Source organism: Halichoerus grypus, chromosome 4 (genome assembly GCF_964656455.1).
Source record: "Halichoerus grypus chromosome 4, mHalGry1.hap1.1, whole genome shotgun sequence".
NCBI classification, from domain to species: Eukaryota; Metazoa; Chordata; class Mammalia; order Carnivora; family Phocidae; genus Halichoerus; species Halichoerus grypus.
This window is the reverse complement of record NC_135715.1, coordinates 9,168,481-9,187,376: the sequence shown is the minus strand read 5'-3', so window position 1 is coordinate 9,187,376 and position 18,896 is coordinate 9,168,481. Positions and strand designations below refer to the sequence as shown.

Genomic DNA, 18,896 nt, shown 5'->3' with positions numbered 1-18,896 from the left:
CTGGGGCACCCATACTTGTTAAATACTAAAATGAAAATAGAGTCGGTCTACCTCCTGCTTTTCATTACTCCCCCCCTACTCTTAGCCCTTAACTCACACCTACGCCATGTACCTGCTTTACAAGCATCTAAGTGTCTTATTTTTAAAAGGAAAGAAAAGTCCCAACAAATCACACTCTTCCAGCCTATTTACTGTATTGGAAGAAAGTATCTCCTCCAATCTTCACACTCATTGAGGATGAGAGCTAATTTCTCCAGAAATATTAGCCATTCCTTTTTCCTTGACAGTCATGGAAAAGAATCATTCTACACATACAGTATTTTTTTCAGTCTGAAGATGTTGAACAGCCTTCATAGTAGGGAGCTGTTACTGTGGACTGCATGGATGTCTATTCCATTAGAGTTGACTACTGATCTCTTGAGATGGTGTGTTGAAAGCTCTTTCTAAACTGAACCCTTTATTTGAGTTGCATTTGTAGGAGGTTTTAAATGCCAAATTTGTGGGATATTTGTTGATTGGCAGAATTAATGCAAATGCAAGTAGTAACTTTTGGAAAAATTTTAAGCAGGTTAATGTAGAGATTAAATTAAGACAAACACCAGCGATCGCTGCAAAGTGGAATTAGGGTCAGGCATGGATATAAAAATTGAGATTCCTTTGCTGCTGTCTGGCTGATAACAGAGAAAGGGTCTTGAAAGGGACCTGCGAGAAACAAGATGGAGGACAGTGGGGGGGTGGGGGGCAGGGGGCAGACAAGATAGCACTGCTACCGCCAGAGCCGGGGACCAGAATCCAACAGCCAGGGGTGGGGCAGGAAACCAACCAACACAAGCCACGATGCCCTGGGAGTCCCTGGAGGACCAGGCAAAGAACCACAGATGGGATGGTTCACTGCGGGAGAAATCGTGGATCATAGACCTTTGCAACATTTACGGGCGGGAAATGTTGGGGAAAACGTTGGCAGAGGTAGTGCTGAGGATAACAATACAGGGGGGGAAACCAGATTTGCAGGTGGAGCATTTGGGAAACAACAAGCCAGACTCCCATGGAAGGCCAGGGATGGGTTTAAGAATTCATTTTTCGGATAACATTTATAGAGAGATTTTATTATAAGCAGAAACACAATTATATTAAATCTAGCTCTTTGTTTTATGGTCAATTAGGTCTTAAGCACCAAATCTCTCCTCCCATATAAATGATTTATTTAGCTGAACAAATTAAATTGTAGTTCCCCTCAGTTTAAACATGGAGAGTTTATGGGTTTTCCAAAGGTTCAGGGCAGCCATCTTGGGTTCAAACACCTACACCTGTTAACGCTCGGCCCTCACTCTTTTTTTTTCCTTTTTTAATTGAAGTATTGTTAACACACAGTGGTACATTAGTTTCAGGTGTACAACATAGTGATTCGACAAGTGACAAGTCCATACATTATGCTCTGCTCACCACAAGGGTAGCTACAATCTGTCACCATACAACCCTATGACAGGACTATGGACTCTACTAGCCTCCTGACGCATTCCTTCCATAACTGGAAGCCTGTACCTCCCACTCCCCTTCACCATCTTGACCATCCCCCCACCCCCACCCCCCGCCTTCTCTTATTTTATCATGCTATACTCTAGGTGTTCTCAGAGACTCTCAAAGAAAATCTCTTTAAGTCTCTCTGCTATTAATTCTAACAACCACATGAATTCAGGTCATTGAAAATTAGACTAAAGAAGGGCAGATAAGGAACTCGCTTTTCTTTTCTGTTTTTAATTGGCATATAACATTGTGTAACTTTAAGGTGTTGATTTGATACACTTATATATTGCAAAATGATTACCACCCTAGGCCTAGATAACACCTGCATCGTATCACATAATTACCGTTTCCTTTTTTGTGGGGAGAACATTGAAAATCTACTCTCTCAGCAACTTTCAAGTATAGAATACAGTATTATTAACTATAATCAAGGAACTTGCTTTTCTAAAATTAAAAAAAAGTCTTTGCCAACTTGAGCATCTGGGAAGCTATAAATTGAAAGTAATAAAGATTGATCAACCTTGACTGGGGAACACTCCCACAGACCTTGAAATACTTTTGTGTAGGAGATAAGTAAGCCTCTGACTAATGATCTCACAAACCCAAATATAGCAGGTGAACCAGAGATGTCAATAGGTTCTTCCTTGTTTGGAACACCACTCAGGTCCTGCTTCTTTGAGGGAAACCTGTATTTACAAGCCACCAGATCTAGTCTGTCAAATCTACTTTTAGTTGGGGTGACTGAGATTCAGATGACAGGAACAGTTTTCACAAGAGTGGGGAGGGGGGAGAGGAAGACAGAGATTTAAGAGATTTAGAGAAGGAATAAAGGGAAATAATCTATCAATTTCTTAATTTTCATGTATCAATTCAGGACTAAATTGGTTTGTGTGCCTCAAATAAGATCAACAGGCCCTTTAAGTCAGCTTTATTTTCTGTTGAGAAGTCTGTTTAACAAGTTTAGAAACAAACAAAGAAACAAGCCAGTTACTCCTTTAGGTGTCATTTTTATCTCAGGAAAGACCTCTGAATTATTTTCTATAACTGAGAATTAGTATACGTTTTTTGCTTAAAAGTATCACAATACAACAAAGGATTTCACACAACCAGATGTTAGTTCAGTAAGCTGTGGCCTTACCATAGGAAGATTTTGCTTCCAATCCATTGTGGAAGGTTGAATAAACAAGAATAAATCGTGTACATCCATGTAGTCATTGAATTTGGGACATCGAGATGGGAGATTCTCAGCCCAAGAGGCTCAGTCTAAGTTGTCTTCATCACGTGTGTGACGTTTGACTCAAGTAAATTGTTGAAGCTAACAAATTGTCAATTTTATGTTAACCAGGAGCTGCTTGATAGGAGTGGATTTTCTTTTCTTTACCCTGAGGCTGGATCCAAGAACAAAGGTAGTGAAAAAAAGTCCTTGAGCTTTACCCCTTGGAGGGAATTCAAGGCTTTTCCTCTAACAAAAAGAAGACTCCCATTCATTCTACAAGCTTCTCTGATTGAGAAAGTGAATGAGAGTGAGAAAGGTACCCGAATTGAGCAGTAAGTGATCTTGACTATTGAATCTGAATACAGATTGTGTTGTGTTGAATATCAATTGCTGTAAGGCATTATTTTTACCAAAATAGAAGTGGGAGGAGTTTTGTGAAAATCTGGGTTTGCTGACAGCAGTTGTCTCAAATTTTAACTTCCTACTTTAAAAGGGGACAGGGTGAGGGATAGGTTCAAGAACCATCGCTGTAGATGGACTCATATGGCTACATTCAAATGCTCATGTTAAAGCTAAGTAGGCCCCCTATTGGCCCAAAGACCCATCTTAGGGGGTTCCTGACCTATGCACACGCCAGGTTTTGAGACAGAGAGACTTTTGGACACAATCATTTCATCTGGCCTTTTCTGCAACTTATTCAGTTCCATCGTATCTTTCTAAAGGAAAATCATTCCATCAGAGGCAAAGAAGCATTCCAAGTTTAGACACAGTAGAGGTTTATTTATATGCTTAGCATCACTTCTTAGTTTCCTGTATTCTGAATGCTTTTTCATCCTATAGCACCCATCAGGACAGCACCTTTAGCAGGTAATCTGCTGAGATTGACTTACCATGGCTCACTCAAATGATCCCCTGGAACATAATCACAGTGTACCAGACACGATGGGAACGAGTCTGGACAAGATGCCTGCTTGTAAAAGCAAACTCTAACCAGAAGGTGGCACTATTGCAAAACCGATGCCAAGTAGAAAAACCTGAACCAATTGCTTTTGATAGACAGTATTTTCCAAGGAGCTTCTCACACACTCACATAAATAGATCCTGAATCAAAGTTTATATGGATAAGAAAACTGAGAAACTTTTACTCTTGTTAAGGATAATTATGGTGGAATTATAATTGTAAAACTGAACATACAGTTTAAGTTTATGATCCTAACAGCATGCTTTCCTACAATATGTAGATTTGCAGTTTACTGTCCACAGTAGCCAATTTCCAGTTGTAAATATGACAAGCATTTAAGCAAAGCAGTAAACACTTCTCTATCTCTCACCACATGCCAGGAATAGTTCTAAGCATCTTCTATAAAGTCAGTTAATCTTTAGGATGGACCACTGCTGAGGACACTCGTGAGGACACTCTCTAGCTGTTCTCTACCAAGTGCTCCACTCTACCTGCTGAGCTGTATTCTAGTATCTGAAAATGACCTTGGTCCATTTGGCTTGAAATTCTTTCAAAAAAGCTGGCCACTAAGGTATTTGGGTAGAGTCACCTAATTAGAACCTGTTTGCTTATGTATTCATTTCTTGTTGATTCATGAACATTTTTTTCCCCACATGTTCAGGTTTTCAGAATTCAAATCTGAAAACCTTTTCATGCATTTTTGACTAAGAAACTTGAAATTGCTGGGGCGCCTGGATGGCTCAGTCATTGAGCGTCTGCCTTCGGCTCGGGTGGTGATCCCAGGCTCCTGGGATCGAGCCCCACATCAGGCTCCCCGTTCAGCGGGAGGCCTGCTTCTCCCTCTCCCACTCCCCCTGTTTGTGTTCCCTCTCTCGCTATGTCTCTCTCTGTCAGATAAATAAATAAAATCTTTAAAAAAAATGTTTATGCACTTTGAGAAATTCCAGAATTCTGGGACTTTTTCTAAGAAAATAATCAGAGATGCAATCAAGATTCTGGTTTTGGAAGAATGTTTGTTATAGCATTACTTATAAAAAGCAAAACCTTAGAAACAATTTAAATATTCAAAAATTGGGAAATTAAAAATTTTTTGGTATGTTCATTGAACTATGTACAAATCTTCTTTATAAATAAGTTTTTAAACTCTGAAAATGTGAATAATATAATGTTAAATGAAAAGTTTGTATATGAAATTCTGAAAACAGAAGAAGTCTAATTTTGGTCATTGAGTTCTATTTCAGAGAAATGGAATTAGGATCCTTTTCATTATACTCAAAATCACAATGAGGTATCATCTCACCCCTGTTAGGATATTTAAAAAAAAAAAAAAGATAAATGTTGGCAAGGATGTTGAGAAGTTGGAATCAGTGTATACTCTTTTGTTTCTCAGAATTTTTTTATTCTTCTAAATTCAGCATAATTAATGTACAGTGTTATATTAGGTCCAGGTGTATAATATACTGATTCAACAATTCTATATGTTACTCAGTGCTCATCACAACAAGTGCACTCTTAATCCCCTGCACCTGTTTCACCCATTCCCCCCCCCCCACTCCACTGCCATCCCCTCTGGGAACCATCAGTTTGTTCTCTGTAGTTAAGTCTGGTTTTTTTTTTTGTTTGTCTGTTTTTTGTTTGTTTTGTTTCTCAAATTCCACATACGAGTGAAACCATATGGTATTTGTCTTTCTCTGACTGACTTATTTCACTTAGCACTATACCCTCTAGATCTATCCATGTTGTTGCAAATGGCAAGATGATTTCATTCGTTTTATGGTCGAGTAATATTCCATTGTATAAGCATACCACTTCTTCTTTATCCAATCATCTATTGATGGGCACTTGGATTGCTTCCATATTTTGGCTATTGTAAATAATGCTGCAATAAATATAGGAGTGCATATCTCTTTTCAAATTAGTGTTTTTGTATTCTTTGGCAAGTACCCAGCAGTGGAATTACTGAGTCATATGGAAATTCTATTTTTAATTTTTTGAGGGACCTCTATGCTGTTTTCCACAGTGGCTGCACCAGTTTGCATTCCCACCAACAGTGCACGAGGGTGGAAGCCATGTACATTCTTGATGGGGATGTTAAATGGTGCAGCCACTATGGAAAACTGCAGAGCTTCCTCAAAAAAATTAAAAATAGAACTACCATCTGACCCAGCAATCCCACTTCTGGGTATATATCCAAAAGAATTAAGGTCCAGTTCTTAAAGAGGTATCTCCACTCCCATGTTCATTGCAGCATTGTTGACAACAGCTGAGATATGGCAATAACCAAAATGTTCATTGACAGATGAGTGGGTAAGGAAAATGTAATATATACATACAGCGGAATATAGTTCAACCTTAAAAAAGAAGGAAATTCTGCCATTTGCCTGGATGGACCTGGAAGATACTATGTCAAGGGAATTAAGCCAACCACAGAAAAACAAATTCTGCATGAGTGCATGAGTCCTTTTATATGAGGCAACTAAAATAGTCAAAGGTAGAGAAGCAAGCAGCAGAAAGGTGGTGGCCAGATGGTGTAGGAGGATGTGAGGAGCTATTGTTAAATACATACAAAGTTACAGCTATACAGAGGCCCATGTTCCAGGGATGTGCTGCACAATATAGTTCTTAGAATTAACAATAACGTACTGTGCACTTATGAATTTGTTAACACGGTTGAGCCAGTCTCTGGAGCTTGTCCAGAGCAGCTTCGGTGTGTTCCTAGAGCCGTCTCACAAAGAACCTTCTAATGGCTGAGACAAAAGGAAGGAAAAATACTCTGCCTTGCTGAACAGTGTATCTGGTTTACAGCCCTGGATTCCTCACGTTGTATGGCAGGAAACGTGAAACTCACGTTTCTTGAGGGCAGGGGCTGTTGTGTTCCCCGCTGCGTCTAATGGAACATTTGCATACAGTAGATGCTCGGTAAATATTTGTCAAAAGACCTGACCCTCTCAACAGGTCTAGATAAGATGGTTAGGACGCCCCACGTGGAGTGATAGCAGAAAGCATCTAATTACTTCGTCCTTAGTAATAACTACCATTTGCAGAGCGCCTACTACATACTGTTGTCTTGCGTTAGGTGCAGCATCTTACTCAGGGTAAAGCATTTTCTGCGGATGGTGGACTGCCAGGTTAGACGAGAGTCACCCTGGCAAGAGTGACACGTTCTCCCCTCGGTGAGCTCTAAGCAACCAATCGGTGTGATGCCGCCACCCCAGCATTGTCACCATTGCCAGGACCAAAGCTAGCACTCCGCCACCCAGTCTATGGTGTTCCGTTATTTTGTCATAGCATCCTGAGCAGGTGAAGACAGAACGACAATAGCGTAATCTAGCCTATCATGATAGAGGAAGCTATTGCATAACCTGGACAACACATCCCGTTGGCTTGGATGAAGGAGTTAGCAGCGGAGGTGATGAGAGGGACCAGATTCTGGGTGCATTTGGAAGATAAGGCCAACACCGTTTGCTGCTGAACCGGATGCGTGATGAAGAGTGAGGAGACAAGGAAGGATTCCAAGATGTTTGACCTAAGCAGCTAGAAGCATGATGCTTCCAGTAATGAGAAGAGGATCACTGCGGGGACCAGCAATTAAGTTTTGGGGCATGTAAAGTTTTGATGTTTCTATTCCATAACCAAGTAGGGATCAGATGTTAGATATCAAACAGGCAGATGGAATTTAGGAGAAAGAGTCAAGCTGGCAATGCAAATTTTGGAATCTTCAGCGAATAGATGATATTGAAATCCATTCCACAAGATTTCATCATCAAGGGAGTTCAGTGTAGATAGAAAAGAGAAGTCCACGGACTGAGTTGTCGGGCATCTCCAAGCCAGAGGTCAGGAGCAAAGGAGGATCCAGCAAAGGAGACACACAGTGAAACCGGAAAAAGAGGAGGATAAAACCAGTCTGTTAAGCCGCGGGCAGCTGTGTTGAAAACTGCTGATAATGGTCAAGTAAAAAGATAGGAATCTACCTTCATTTAGCTGCGTGGAGGTCCTTGAACGTACAGTTTCAAAGGTGGGGGGAAAATCCTAATCCTAGTGGGTTCTTAAGGAGATGGGAGGACTTAACTTGGAGAACACACACTAGAAATCTGGCAAAGCTTAAAACTATGGCAACTGGCAAGGGAAACATACTTCTGGGGCTCAGCTCCTGTATCACAAAGCAAGGCAGAGCAGGGTGGATCTCAACCTGAGAGGCAATACATCGATAGCTAGCACCCTACCCCGTGGAATAAACATCTTAAAGAAACTTTTCCATTTTAATTCTCTGTAGACAGAGCTATCTTAGAACGGAGTAGGAAAGTCTGCAGAGAAGAGTAGTTTTCCAAACATCCCTGATGAGAAAAATCACCTGGGTCTTTGTTAAAAATACAAATTCTCATGGGTAACCCCTGCTAAACATTCTGACTCAACGAGTTTGAGGTAGACACCAGGTAATCGGCATTTTTAACAAAAGCACTGGATGATTCAGATCAGTGGACCAGTTTGGAGACACCTGTTGAGGAAATTTTTCTTTCAATCTTCATGTGGTAATTGCTTCCTGACTTTAAATGTGTGTGTCGTGTGTGTGTGTGTGTGTGTGTGTGTGTGCGCATGAGCGTATAAGTATTATCCATATGATGTACTTCTGTTAAACCCTTTATCTTAACCTAACAAATATGTATTCAAAAGCTTTAGGAACTCAGTTAACTAACAAAAACTTTAATTTTTGAAAAAGTCTCTTCTTCCTTCTTACTTTCTTCTCGTTGCCTTTTATATTCACCAAAGCTAGCCCAGAACAGCTAAACATGCTTTATGATTTATTGGAAATCTTTTTTTCCCCCAGATGATTTTAGTCAGTTTCAGAAGACTTCAGAGAATTATCAGTTTGGCACCTCAAAACGCTACCACCCCAGTATATGTGAGCGCATGCACACACACACACACACATTATTATAAACTGCTCTCCGTTTGTATTCTCTTATTAAAGGAAAAGGAATAGTTCAACAAGATTGGAGATATATTTTGTTGAAAAAATTAAGTCCTAGAAATAGTTCAGACTTATCTGTCCATATTATGTTTCACAAATTCACAAACTATTTGATCTCTTTATCTCAAGGAAACAGGCTTTAAGGTTTTACTATATGCTAAATTGATTTTTTGCAAACCAAATAATCCTTCGAAAAAAATCACTTTGTCTACTTTATCTAAGTCTGAATTTTAGGGAGTAGGACACCAAATGAGATGACCAGCCCTGATGCACTGAATCTCTACAGCATACCAGCTACACTATACTGACAGCGATTATTGATTGCCTCTGTGGGAGATACTTTTTCCCATTTAGTTCTGATAAAATCCCCAGATTTGTAGTTGAGGACCCTGAGGTCTTGTTAAAGGTCATGAAGCTAATTAGAGGCAGAACTAGTCCTAGAGGACAAACTCCCTTAACTTCTAAGAGCTTTTACTAGCATATTCTCTGCCTCTCTTGCTCAAGCCAGGATATTCAGGATCATCATTAGGATTAGCCTTTCATTGGAATCCTAAATCTAACATGTTTTTCTGGCACTCCAAGTTTGGGCCCCTGGGAAGAGCAGCCTCATGGCACATGCCACACAGGATTTCAAAACCCAGCAGCTGGGACAAGGTGGATGCTTTCAAAATCTCTACACAGTTTTGGAAACTCAATTAAAAAATATTCTCTAAATGATGTGGTGCCACGATCACTGCAAAGAAGGTGACTCATGGGAAGCTATTGCTCTCGTGGCCCCTTTGCATTGGCTTGCATCCTCAAGTGGGCAGGTGATGCAGGGGGAGGTGGACATCAAGAACACCTGGCTCAGCACTTCGAGCTTTGAATAATGCTGTGTGGGAGGGTTTCGTGTGTCCAGCCTATTACTTTGCCCCAGATAGGGTAAGTGACGCCTTTGTCTGACCCCATTGTGTCCTATCTTCCCCCTCCTCCTCCTCCCATTCCTGAGCCCTTGTTTTATTTATCTGTATCTTCATTGTTCCCTCCAAGTATCCTCTACTTGTTTCCTTCCCATATCCAAAGAACTGTCAAGCTGCTTGTCAAGTTTTGCAAACTACTCAGCATCGGAAGATTCCTCTTAGCTGAGAATGTCATTAAATCAAAGGAGGAAGAATGTAAACACAGAGCATGAATACTATGGTTTGAAGACAAAGAATAAAGGACTTCATTCTGAGTTAAAGTGATTTCAGGGGTTATAAGTAATAGTGGTTATAACTGCAGTACAAAGTCACAGATAATTTTCAACACGATCAATATCCAGACATTTAATGTCATATCTACTCTTTTCTAAACTTATCTGCTTGAAGACGTGCATGTGGTGGAAGGATATATCTACTCCCCTTTGCACCTGTCACATCTGGGTCTCCCACTTTTTGGCAAAAAAAGAGCATCTTACTATTGTGCACTGTCTGCAGGTGAAATAGCTTCTGGGGTATCAAAAAAGGGACACTTTGGAATATTGTCAGTAAAACTATCTTTAATCAAAGCCCAATAACATGAATCTCACACATCTTTTTAAAAGCCACATTTTAAGTAAGTTTTCTCTTTCTAAAGTTCTGTAATTTGTAATTAAAGTTTACCCACAGTGGGGCGCCCGGGTGGCTCAGTCGTTAAGCGGCTGCCTTGGGCTCAGGTCATGATCCCGGGGTCCTGGGATCAAGCCCCGCATCGGGCTCCCTGCTTGGTGGGAAGCCTGCTTCTCCCTCTCCCCTCCCCCTGCTTGTGTTCCTGCTCTCCCTCTCTCTCTCTCAAATAAATATCAAATAAATGAATAAATAAATAAATAAAATCTTTAAAAAAATAAATAATCAAATAAATAAAATCTTTAAAAAAAAAAAAAGAGTGGGACGCTCAACTGACTAAGCTGCCCTGGCGCCCCCATCATGAACTCTTTTTGTAACTCACTGCAGTCAGTTAACCTGTTCGGCTTTGTTTGCTCATTTGTAAAATGACATGACTAGACTACGGTTCATTTTAAACTGGGAACTATTTCGTTCTGTCACTATATGCTCTACGTTGATTATCTTCTTAGGGTTTGTCTCTTTTCTTTCCTATTAATTTGAAGTTCTTCTCTAGAAGTAACATAAACACAGTTGGGAATAGGAAGGGAAGCATTGACTATTCTCCTTTTTCTCTCCATTAAAGAGAACAAGGTTCTCTAAGACTTATGAAATGAATAAATGGTCAAGTAATCATTAAAACAATCACACAGCCATTATAGTCATTTCTGGGAGCACATGGAGGATTTCCTAAATCCTGTGGATTGGAAACTGGCAAAAATTGGGCTTCCCTTTCCATCAGGCATTGTGAACCTGGGGTCCATGACAGAATCCAAGGAGTTCAAAAACTTGTGTAGGAAAAAGGAAAAAAATATTATCTTTATTTCACTAACCTCTTAAATTTGTTTTCTTCAATTATAGATGTAGGCAATAACCAGGGTAGTAATAGCAGTTATTGTTTGTTACTTTCTCACCAATACAAATCAGTTTATCATAGTACAGTTATTTCAGATATCTCAAAATACCACTTATGCTCTTCACCATTTTGAAGTTATGCGAGCTTATTCGCTTACTGTGCTAGTTCCTGTTATTTCATGCAAGGAAGCACATATGTTATAACTATATACACACAGATATAAAACTACTGCTCTATAACCAAGTTGGTTTTAATATTTTTGATAACTATATGTCAACATAATTTCCTTTGTAATCCTATATATTTCATTTTATGCGTTTAAAAACGCTGCTGAGAAGGGGTCCTGAAGCTTCACCAGATTGCCAAGAGTCTTCGGCGCGGACGAAAAGGCTCAGGATTCCTCAGGCGTGAATACAGACATACAGATCATTAAAGATCCACTAGTGCGGCATGGAGCAATTGATAGTCACTGTGAGTCTGAAAAACTGAAAATTATGGCTCGATAATTGAGTGAGCCTTAAAGGAACAACCAGAACTTCAATTTAAAGGCCAAAAAAAAAAAAAAAAAATTTAAAAATCTCGGAAGTCAAAGATAAGGAAGCAATGAGGATAGGAGGAGCCCACTTCAGCCTCCTGCTTTGTCACCGCCTACGAGGCCAACTGAACGCCCAAGAACCCACTTCCTGTTGTCTGAAGCGCTGGTCTCTCCCCACCCTATTCCTCCTAGGCCTGGCCGCGATCAAAGGGGTACACAGGAAGACAGGCAGGGAAACCCAAACCCGCCACCACTGACTCAAAAAACTGTCTCTCAAAAATCTACGTCCGGGCAAATTGCCGATATCCCACGACTCCAGGGGGTTTAGCGTTCGAGAGTCGCCTCCCTTAACTCGGGTCAGGGGGGCTCCTGCAGCAGCCGACCCAAAACTTTCGTCCACGACTTCAAGTTCGCAAACCATCACTTGCCCGGAGCGAGTTCCAGCTACTCCATGCTGGCGGCTCATTTCCTTCCCTGTTCCTCGGAGAGTGCCTCTCCCGGAACACATGGACACTTCACTCCGACCCGGTCCTCTCCTAAAAATCCCAAGAGTCGGTCTCTTTAAGACCCCTAGGTTCGAGAACCAAAATCTCCACCAAGATATTCAGACTCCGCCTCCCACACTGCGGCCCGGGCAACACTCCGGCCAAGCTCCTGAGAGCGGCGCCTTTGGCTTACGTAGCTGTACGTGATTGGTCGGCTCCCCCTGGCGGGCCGGCATTGGTCGGCGTCCGGCCCCGCCCCTCGCCCCCGCCCAGGCCCGCGGCTGCCCCGGTGTCCTCGCGCCGCTCGTCCGCGCGCAACCTGGCAGTTTGCCTCTTCCTCGTCCTCCAGCCTGCGTCCATGGCCACCGCGGCGGCCGAGGAGCCCTTCCCCTTCCACGGCCTCCTGCCCAAGAAAGAGACCGGGGCCGCCTCCTTCCTCTGTCGCTACCCGGAGTATGACGGGCGAGGGGTGCTCATCGCCGTCCTGGACACGGGGGTCGACCCCGGGGCTCCGGGCATGCAGGTGCGGCAGCCGCCGAGGGCCCGGGCGCGGGGGCGCGGGGGCGCGGGCGGCTGGCTGGCGGGCCGGCCGGCCAGGGGACGCGGAGGGGACGCAGCCTCGGAGCCCTGCAGGCCGAATCCCGCTCTGCAGCCGAGCCCGAGCCGGCACCCGCAGGAGGCGGAGGGCAGGGCGGGCGGGGGGCTCGGGTTGGGCCGTCATCCCGGCCCAGACAAAAGCGGCGTGCCAGGCGCGGCTGGCGGGGGTGCCTGGGTCCGCCTTTCGCCCAGGAATCCCCTTCCTGCCCAGGTGCTGCCAGGCCCGGGCCCTCGGGCCCCTTTCCACCACGCCGCCTTCCTCCGCAGGTCCCTCGTGTCTCGGGCACCGGCCCGTGTCTGCTATTTTCAAACGGGGACTTTACAATTTTTATTATTGGTGGGGGTGGGGAGGAAACAGAAAAGGGGCAAATGACCTATCAGAACCTCATTTTTCTTGCTGTCGTTCGGGAGATTTGGTTTTGGGGAGAATTGTTTTATCTTTCACATGAAAGCCGGGTTTCAAGAAGATAACTCGGTCAACTTCCGGAACTGTTTCCTCTGGTAGTTTTATGTGTTCTATTTTTAAACCATCTTCTGCAATGTACTTGTTTAGGGTCATTGAAACGCATGGCTTAGTCTTTATTTTACATAAGAACCTAATTTACTTTGTTTTTGGCGAACTCTTCGGGCTTTATTAAATTAGGCTTCTGTATTTTTTTTAGCCTCGAAGTGTAAGACAACATACTTTAATTACGATTTTAAAAAATTACTTAATTTTGCCTTAGGCACCTTTGAAATCTTTAAAGTACCATACCAAAAGGTAACTTTACAAAAATGTCTCTTGATTAAAAGTATTCTAAGTCTTCAAAGTTTGACTTTTGTAAATTTAGCCTTAGCCTTTTACTGAACTACAGTCATAAAATATCACCGTTGTTGAAGATCCCTCTCTTAAAAATCTAACGTGGCTAATCCTGTGGTATGCAGCTCTCTCCCTTTTGTCAGTCCTTCATCTGTCAGTCCTTTCTACACTAAACGCTGAAGTTTAATAATTCTCTTCCTCTCCCAAGTACTCTCTGGCCTCTGGATCCTTTATTGTGCTTTCTAATAATTGAGGTAGCAATTTTGGACGTTAGGATGTCATGCTGGGGGTAAAAAGGGAACCAGGCTGGCTGACTGTATAGAATCCCTCTAGCAATCTTGCTTCCTCCTGTTAATTCTTAAGCAGCACTCTGGAGTACAACACACCTCAGGCTGGCAAGGCCAGGCAGCTTTGGTGAGTCAGAATAGCGAGTGATGTGTTCCTTGCTGGTAGCTCAAGTGGTACAGTTGTTGTGTTAATAACTCTGAAGACTTACGGCAGTGACAGCCATCACCTCATTGAGGCTCTATTACAGGGTAGTAATGGTTTCCATTCTGTTGTAGTATATGTTTACTTTTTATAGGGATAAGTGGGAGGAGAACAACTGGGGTAAGTGTTTACTGGTTCTTTTGTCAGGATAATGAAAGGATCGGGAGAGTTTGGAGGAGACTGTCTCAATAAAAATGCTTTTGTAGAACTTCCCAATCTGCTTCTCATATCATTCCATTACTCTGTGTAAAGTAATAGCAGTTCTCGTCCACAATGTTGCTATGAAAATTAATTGAGAGGATTATTTACATGTGACTTTTTAAAGTGCTCAAGAAAAGTGTTAAGTAAACACTAATTTTTTTTAAGCAGGTTTATTTAGAAGGAGTTTATGCTGGGATTTAAATCAACTGTCTGGAGGATAAGTGTGCATTAGGTATTTGCATGTAATAACAAATGTTCAAGCAATAAAATAATTGAAATAAAACGAAAACGTAACTCTTCTAACAACTTTAATGGAGATATTGACATAAATACGGCCAGTTAAAAGAAATTCAGTTAAGGTGGCTTGCATGTGTGAGGGAATTTTTTTTAAGATTTTTTTCCTGCTTTAGCAAATGTATTTTATAGATCTCTATATATATCATTAAAATAAGAAGGTGGATAGAAATAAAAGGGAAGGAAAGAATGAAAAAAGAAGGCCAAAGTGGACATTTGGAAAGCCAGATGGGTCTGCGTAGTGGACTCGAGGCACAAATGAACACTTTGGAGAAGGCAGTGGGGTGTCATTCTTTGGTGACTGCTTTGGGCCCAGTGCTCTTTTGTGACAGCTGCCTGGGCTTGTTAAAAGTAGAGGGTGGAGAGCATGAGAGGAGTAATAAATGATTACATCTCTCCTCAGCAGATATCCAGGCACATGTCTAAGGTTGAGTTAAAAGATGTCCTCCTGCAAGTGTCACCAAGGTTGGGGGAGGGGGGTAGCAGGAGAGCTGGCTTCACGGCCAGGGTGGGACTTGCACTGGACCTGGAAAGAATATGCAGTAGCCAGTTGGTTCCCTGCCACCAGTCTTCTCTTTGCTCCATCCTTCACGTTGCCAAATTATTTTTCCAAAAAAAAAAAAAAAGAAAGAAAGAAAACACCTTCTGTAACACCCTTGTTTCATACAAAACAAAACTTTTTAAATTTTGTCCTAGTTGCCTTTGCATGAAAATTCCGAAATTTGAATTTTGTGTAGCCCTTTATCATCCAGCTTGACCTCCTTATGGTGCCTTGGTTCTCACTCTCCGCTCCCTACTTCTGTCCACCCTGCTGTCAACCCTTTGCTTCCATCTTGAACAGTCCACCCTTTCCACTCACCCACCCTCAGGTCTTTCCTCAACATATAAGTTAATCTGCCTGCAAGCCTTCCACCATCACCTGTAAACTCCTGCTTAATCCTTTAAGACCCACCCGGGTCTTGACCCTGTTAGCTTTTCGGCTATCTACTGATTTAATTCAGACCCCCAGCATATATTTATGTGTGTGCCCACCATTGTGTTAGGACTTGAGGGTTCAAGATGAATAAGGCCCAATTCTTGCCAACAGTTACTTCGGTGCTTCTTTTCTTTTTTGCTCTCATAGCAGTATGTTCAGATCCCTCCCTCCCCCACATCACCTAAAATGTTTCGTTTTAATATTTCTGTTTACATAACCTTTTTTCCTGCATAAGTTAAAATTCTTTGACAGCAAATATCCAGATTAATTTTGTATGAAATGTACTCACAACATTAAATATTTTTGCTAAATGGAAAAAAATGTATATGTGTGTGCAGTATAGTGCAGCATATCTTCATGGAGGAAAAATGGTTTGGGGAAGAAGGTTACAAGTGGCACTATAAAAATGTTTCTGTTTTTTTACATTTAGTAAAATAATAGAGTAAGTATAGTAAGTAAATTATAGGTATATAATTGGTTGTTAATATTAGGTACTATGCAGTTGACTTTAATTTTTATCACCTTTCTCTTGGTTGTTTTCCTGAATTCCCTGACGCTGCATTTTATGTTCTATATGTTTTCTTTCTTTTTTTTTTTTTTTTAAAGATTTTATTTATTTATTTGAGAGAGAGAGAATGAGAGACAGAGAGCATGAGAGGGAGGAGGGTCAGAGGGAGAAGCAGCCTCCCTGCCGAGCAGGGAGCCCGATGTGGGACTCGATCCTGGGACTCCAGGATCATGACCTGAGCCGAAGACAGTAGCTTAACCAACTGAACCACCCAGGCGCCCTATATGTTTTCATAGATACTGTCCTTACCTTTTTTATTTATTGTTATGTTGCACTTACCGCTTTACTGATTTGTTTTCCAACTGGATTGTAAGCTTTCTGAAAGCAGAGCCTGTCTGAGTCATTCATCAGACAGGCTCTGATGACAGACTATTATTGAGAATAATAGTCATTTAATAGTATTTGCTTATGAAATATCTTCCCTTGCTTAAAAGAATATTTTCAAGTAAATACTTATACATTCACTTTGTTTTGTTTAGGATAATTTGCAACTCCCCTCCCCCCTTTCTTTTGACCCTCTAATGTTTAATGAATATCTCACTGCCCTCACCAGCTCCCTGACCATAATCAGTTCAGTGGAGACACAAAGTAACTCAGATTCTTGACATTTTGGGGAAAATCTTTGGGCAGTTTGTTTTGTCCAGCCAACATAGCCCTGTAAGCACTTCTCAGTACCCCCCACCCCAGTACATGGACTGTATTACTACCTTAGCTCTACTCACAACTCTGGCAGTGGTCCAGTTCCCCTCTTTGTCTTGTAATACAGCCCCCTCGCCCCCGCAAAGATGAGGGATTTCGTTCTAATGGTAGCGGTTCAGTTTCTTTCTTCTCCCAAAGCTCCATTGCAATCTTCAGCTGGTTTGCCTTTTTTAAAACCTCTTCTTCCTAACCCCAAACTCCCTCTTCTGTCTTTCTGTCTCCAGTGGAGTGGTTGCCTTTACCTAAAGGTGAAGAAAGAGGTACAGGGATAGAAAATTGCATATATAAGAATTTTTAATGAAAGAGAGATGCTAATAAGTAAAGCTTGTGGCAATAGTAGACGGTAGATAAGTTACTAAATCCCGTTAGGCTTTCTTCTTTGCTCACACACTGATAATGAGGTTTCTAGTGAGAGGGATCTATGTCTGGCTTGTTAGTGATCTCTTGTGATTTTTTAATCTCAAGTCACTGAAGTTGTTTGCTCATTGAATGAGAAGATAAAGATAGGTGATTGTGTTCTTAGAGCTGTGGCCTAGCTTTCAAATTCATACTTATTTGGAATACTTTTTAAAATCAATTGTTTTCTTAAATTCTTAGTACATGATTTGGCTAGTTTTAATTTTATAGGGGAGTATTAACTTCTTCTTGTTTCCATTTTTTATTTTGGTAGATTTTCTTATATTTTCCTTCATTTTATTTCTAAAGATATTTAGCCAATCCCTTCAAAATCAGTAACTGATTTAAGTTTTATCATAATCTTGTTAGAGTTTGGTATGACTTCCACAATAATTTTTTGGTGATGATTTTGAGCCTTCTGAGTATATTACTTATTTTGTTAATAGTATAGACATCCAGGGGCGCCTGGGTGGCTCAGTTGGTTAAGCGACTGCCTTCGGCTCAGGTCATGATCCTGGAGTCCCGGGATTGAGTCCCGCATCGGGCTCCCTGCTCGGCGGGGAGTCTGCTTCTCCCTCTGACCCTCCCCCCTCTCATGTGCTCTCTCTCTCCTCTCATCCTCTCTCTCAAATAAATAAATAAAATCTTTAAAAAAAAAAAATAGTATAGACATCCAGCTTAAAAATTACTACACATTAAAAACAAAAAACAGCTGTGCCTGGAAGGCCTTTATGGCCCCTGGTGGTTCTATGGCAGTGTTATTGGAATAAGATTTGGGGCCCATCAAGAACCCCTTTGCTTCTGCCTCATAAAGAAAACCATGTGTTGGGCGCCTGGGTGGCTCAGTCGTTAAGCGTCTGCCTTCGGCTCAGGTCATGATCCCGGAGTCCCGGGATCGAGTCCCACATCGGGCTCCCTGCTCAGCGGGAAGCCTGCTTCTCCCTCTCCCACTCCCCCTGCTTGTGTTTCTGCTCTCGCTGTGTCTCTCTCTGTCAAATAAATAAAATCTTTAAAAAAAAAAAAAAAAACAAAACCTTGTGTGCCTTTGTTTCCTCCACATGGTGACTTGCCCTCTTCCCCCATTGGGTAACCCTTAACTGCAGAGCTTTAAGGACACCTGCATTTGGGGGGTGGGGGTGGAAGGAAGCAATGCCTGGGAAAACAGAAAGAGACGCTAAGCTTGAACTTAGAGTGTGAGTTTTCCAGGTGGAAAAGGAGTTGGAAGACCTTGTGCTTTTGTGATACTCTTGGCATTTTTTACATTGCTTTTTTTTTTTTTCCTTGAGAGTAGCTGTCTTCTTTTTTCAGTCTTTGTGTCTCCATGCCTGATTTCCTGCTAATAACTCAGTACATATATCTTGAATGCTAGATATTCCCTTTGCAAGGCGAGCCCAGAAATGATTTTTCCAACAAAAGCAGTATGAAAATACAGTACTGATGTTTCTTGGACTGGCCAAGAGACCAGGCCTTAGGAAGATCACTCTTAATGCTGAGTAAATTAGCACGATCATTCAGTCGTTGAATATGTATTGAGTACCAACTAGGCACTGCTGGGTTTGGGGGAATTTGGTGAGTAAAATAGACGTAGTCCTTCCCCTTAATACAACTTCTCTTCTAATAGTGGAAATAGATCAGGAATCAGCCAGCTGTATGGTTAGAAGTTCTGTGAAGGAAACAAGGTACAGTGAGGAAGAAAAAGATTCAGGTTTAGGATGGCAACTACAGAAGAGGTC

At 41.8% G+C, this 18,896-nt stretch overlaps 1 protein-coding gene across 6 annotated transcripts in view; it reads left to right on the top strand.

Annotated features, from left to right (window-relative positions):
- Nucleotides 1–12,411: 12,411 nt before the first annotated feature.
- Nucleotides 12,412–18,896, top strand: part of TPP2 (tripeptidyl peptidase 2) — a 70,195-nt gene continuing 63,710 nt past the window's right edge. For all 6 annotated transcript variants that reach the window (XR_013446861.1, XR_013446862.1, XM_036118110.2 and 3 more), the window contains exon 1: nt 12,412–12,667. Coding sequence is in view for 4 of the 6 variants with exons in the window: in XM_036118110.2 (XP_035974003.1) it covers nt 12,503–12,667 (165 nt within the window). In the remaining 2 variants the exon portion in view is untranslated. The remainder of the gene's footprint in view (nt 12,668–18,896) is intronic.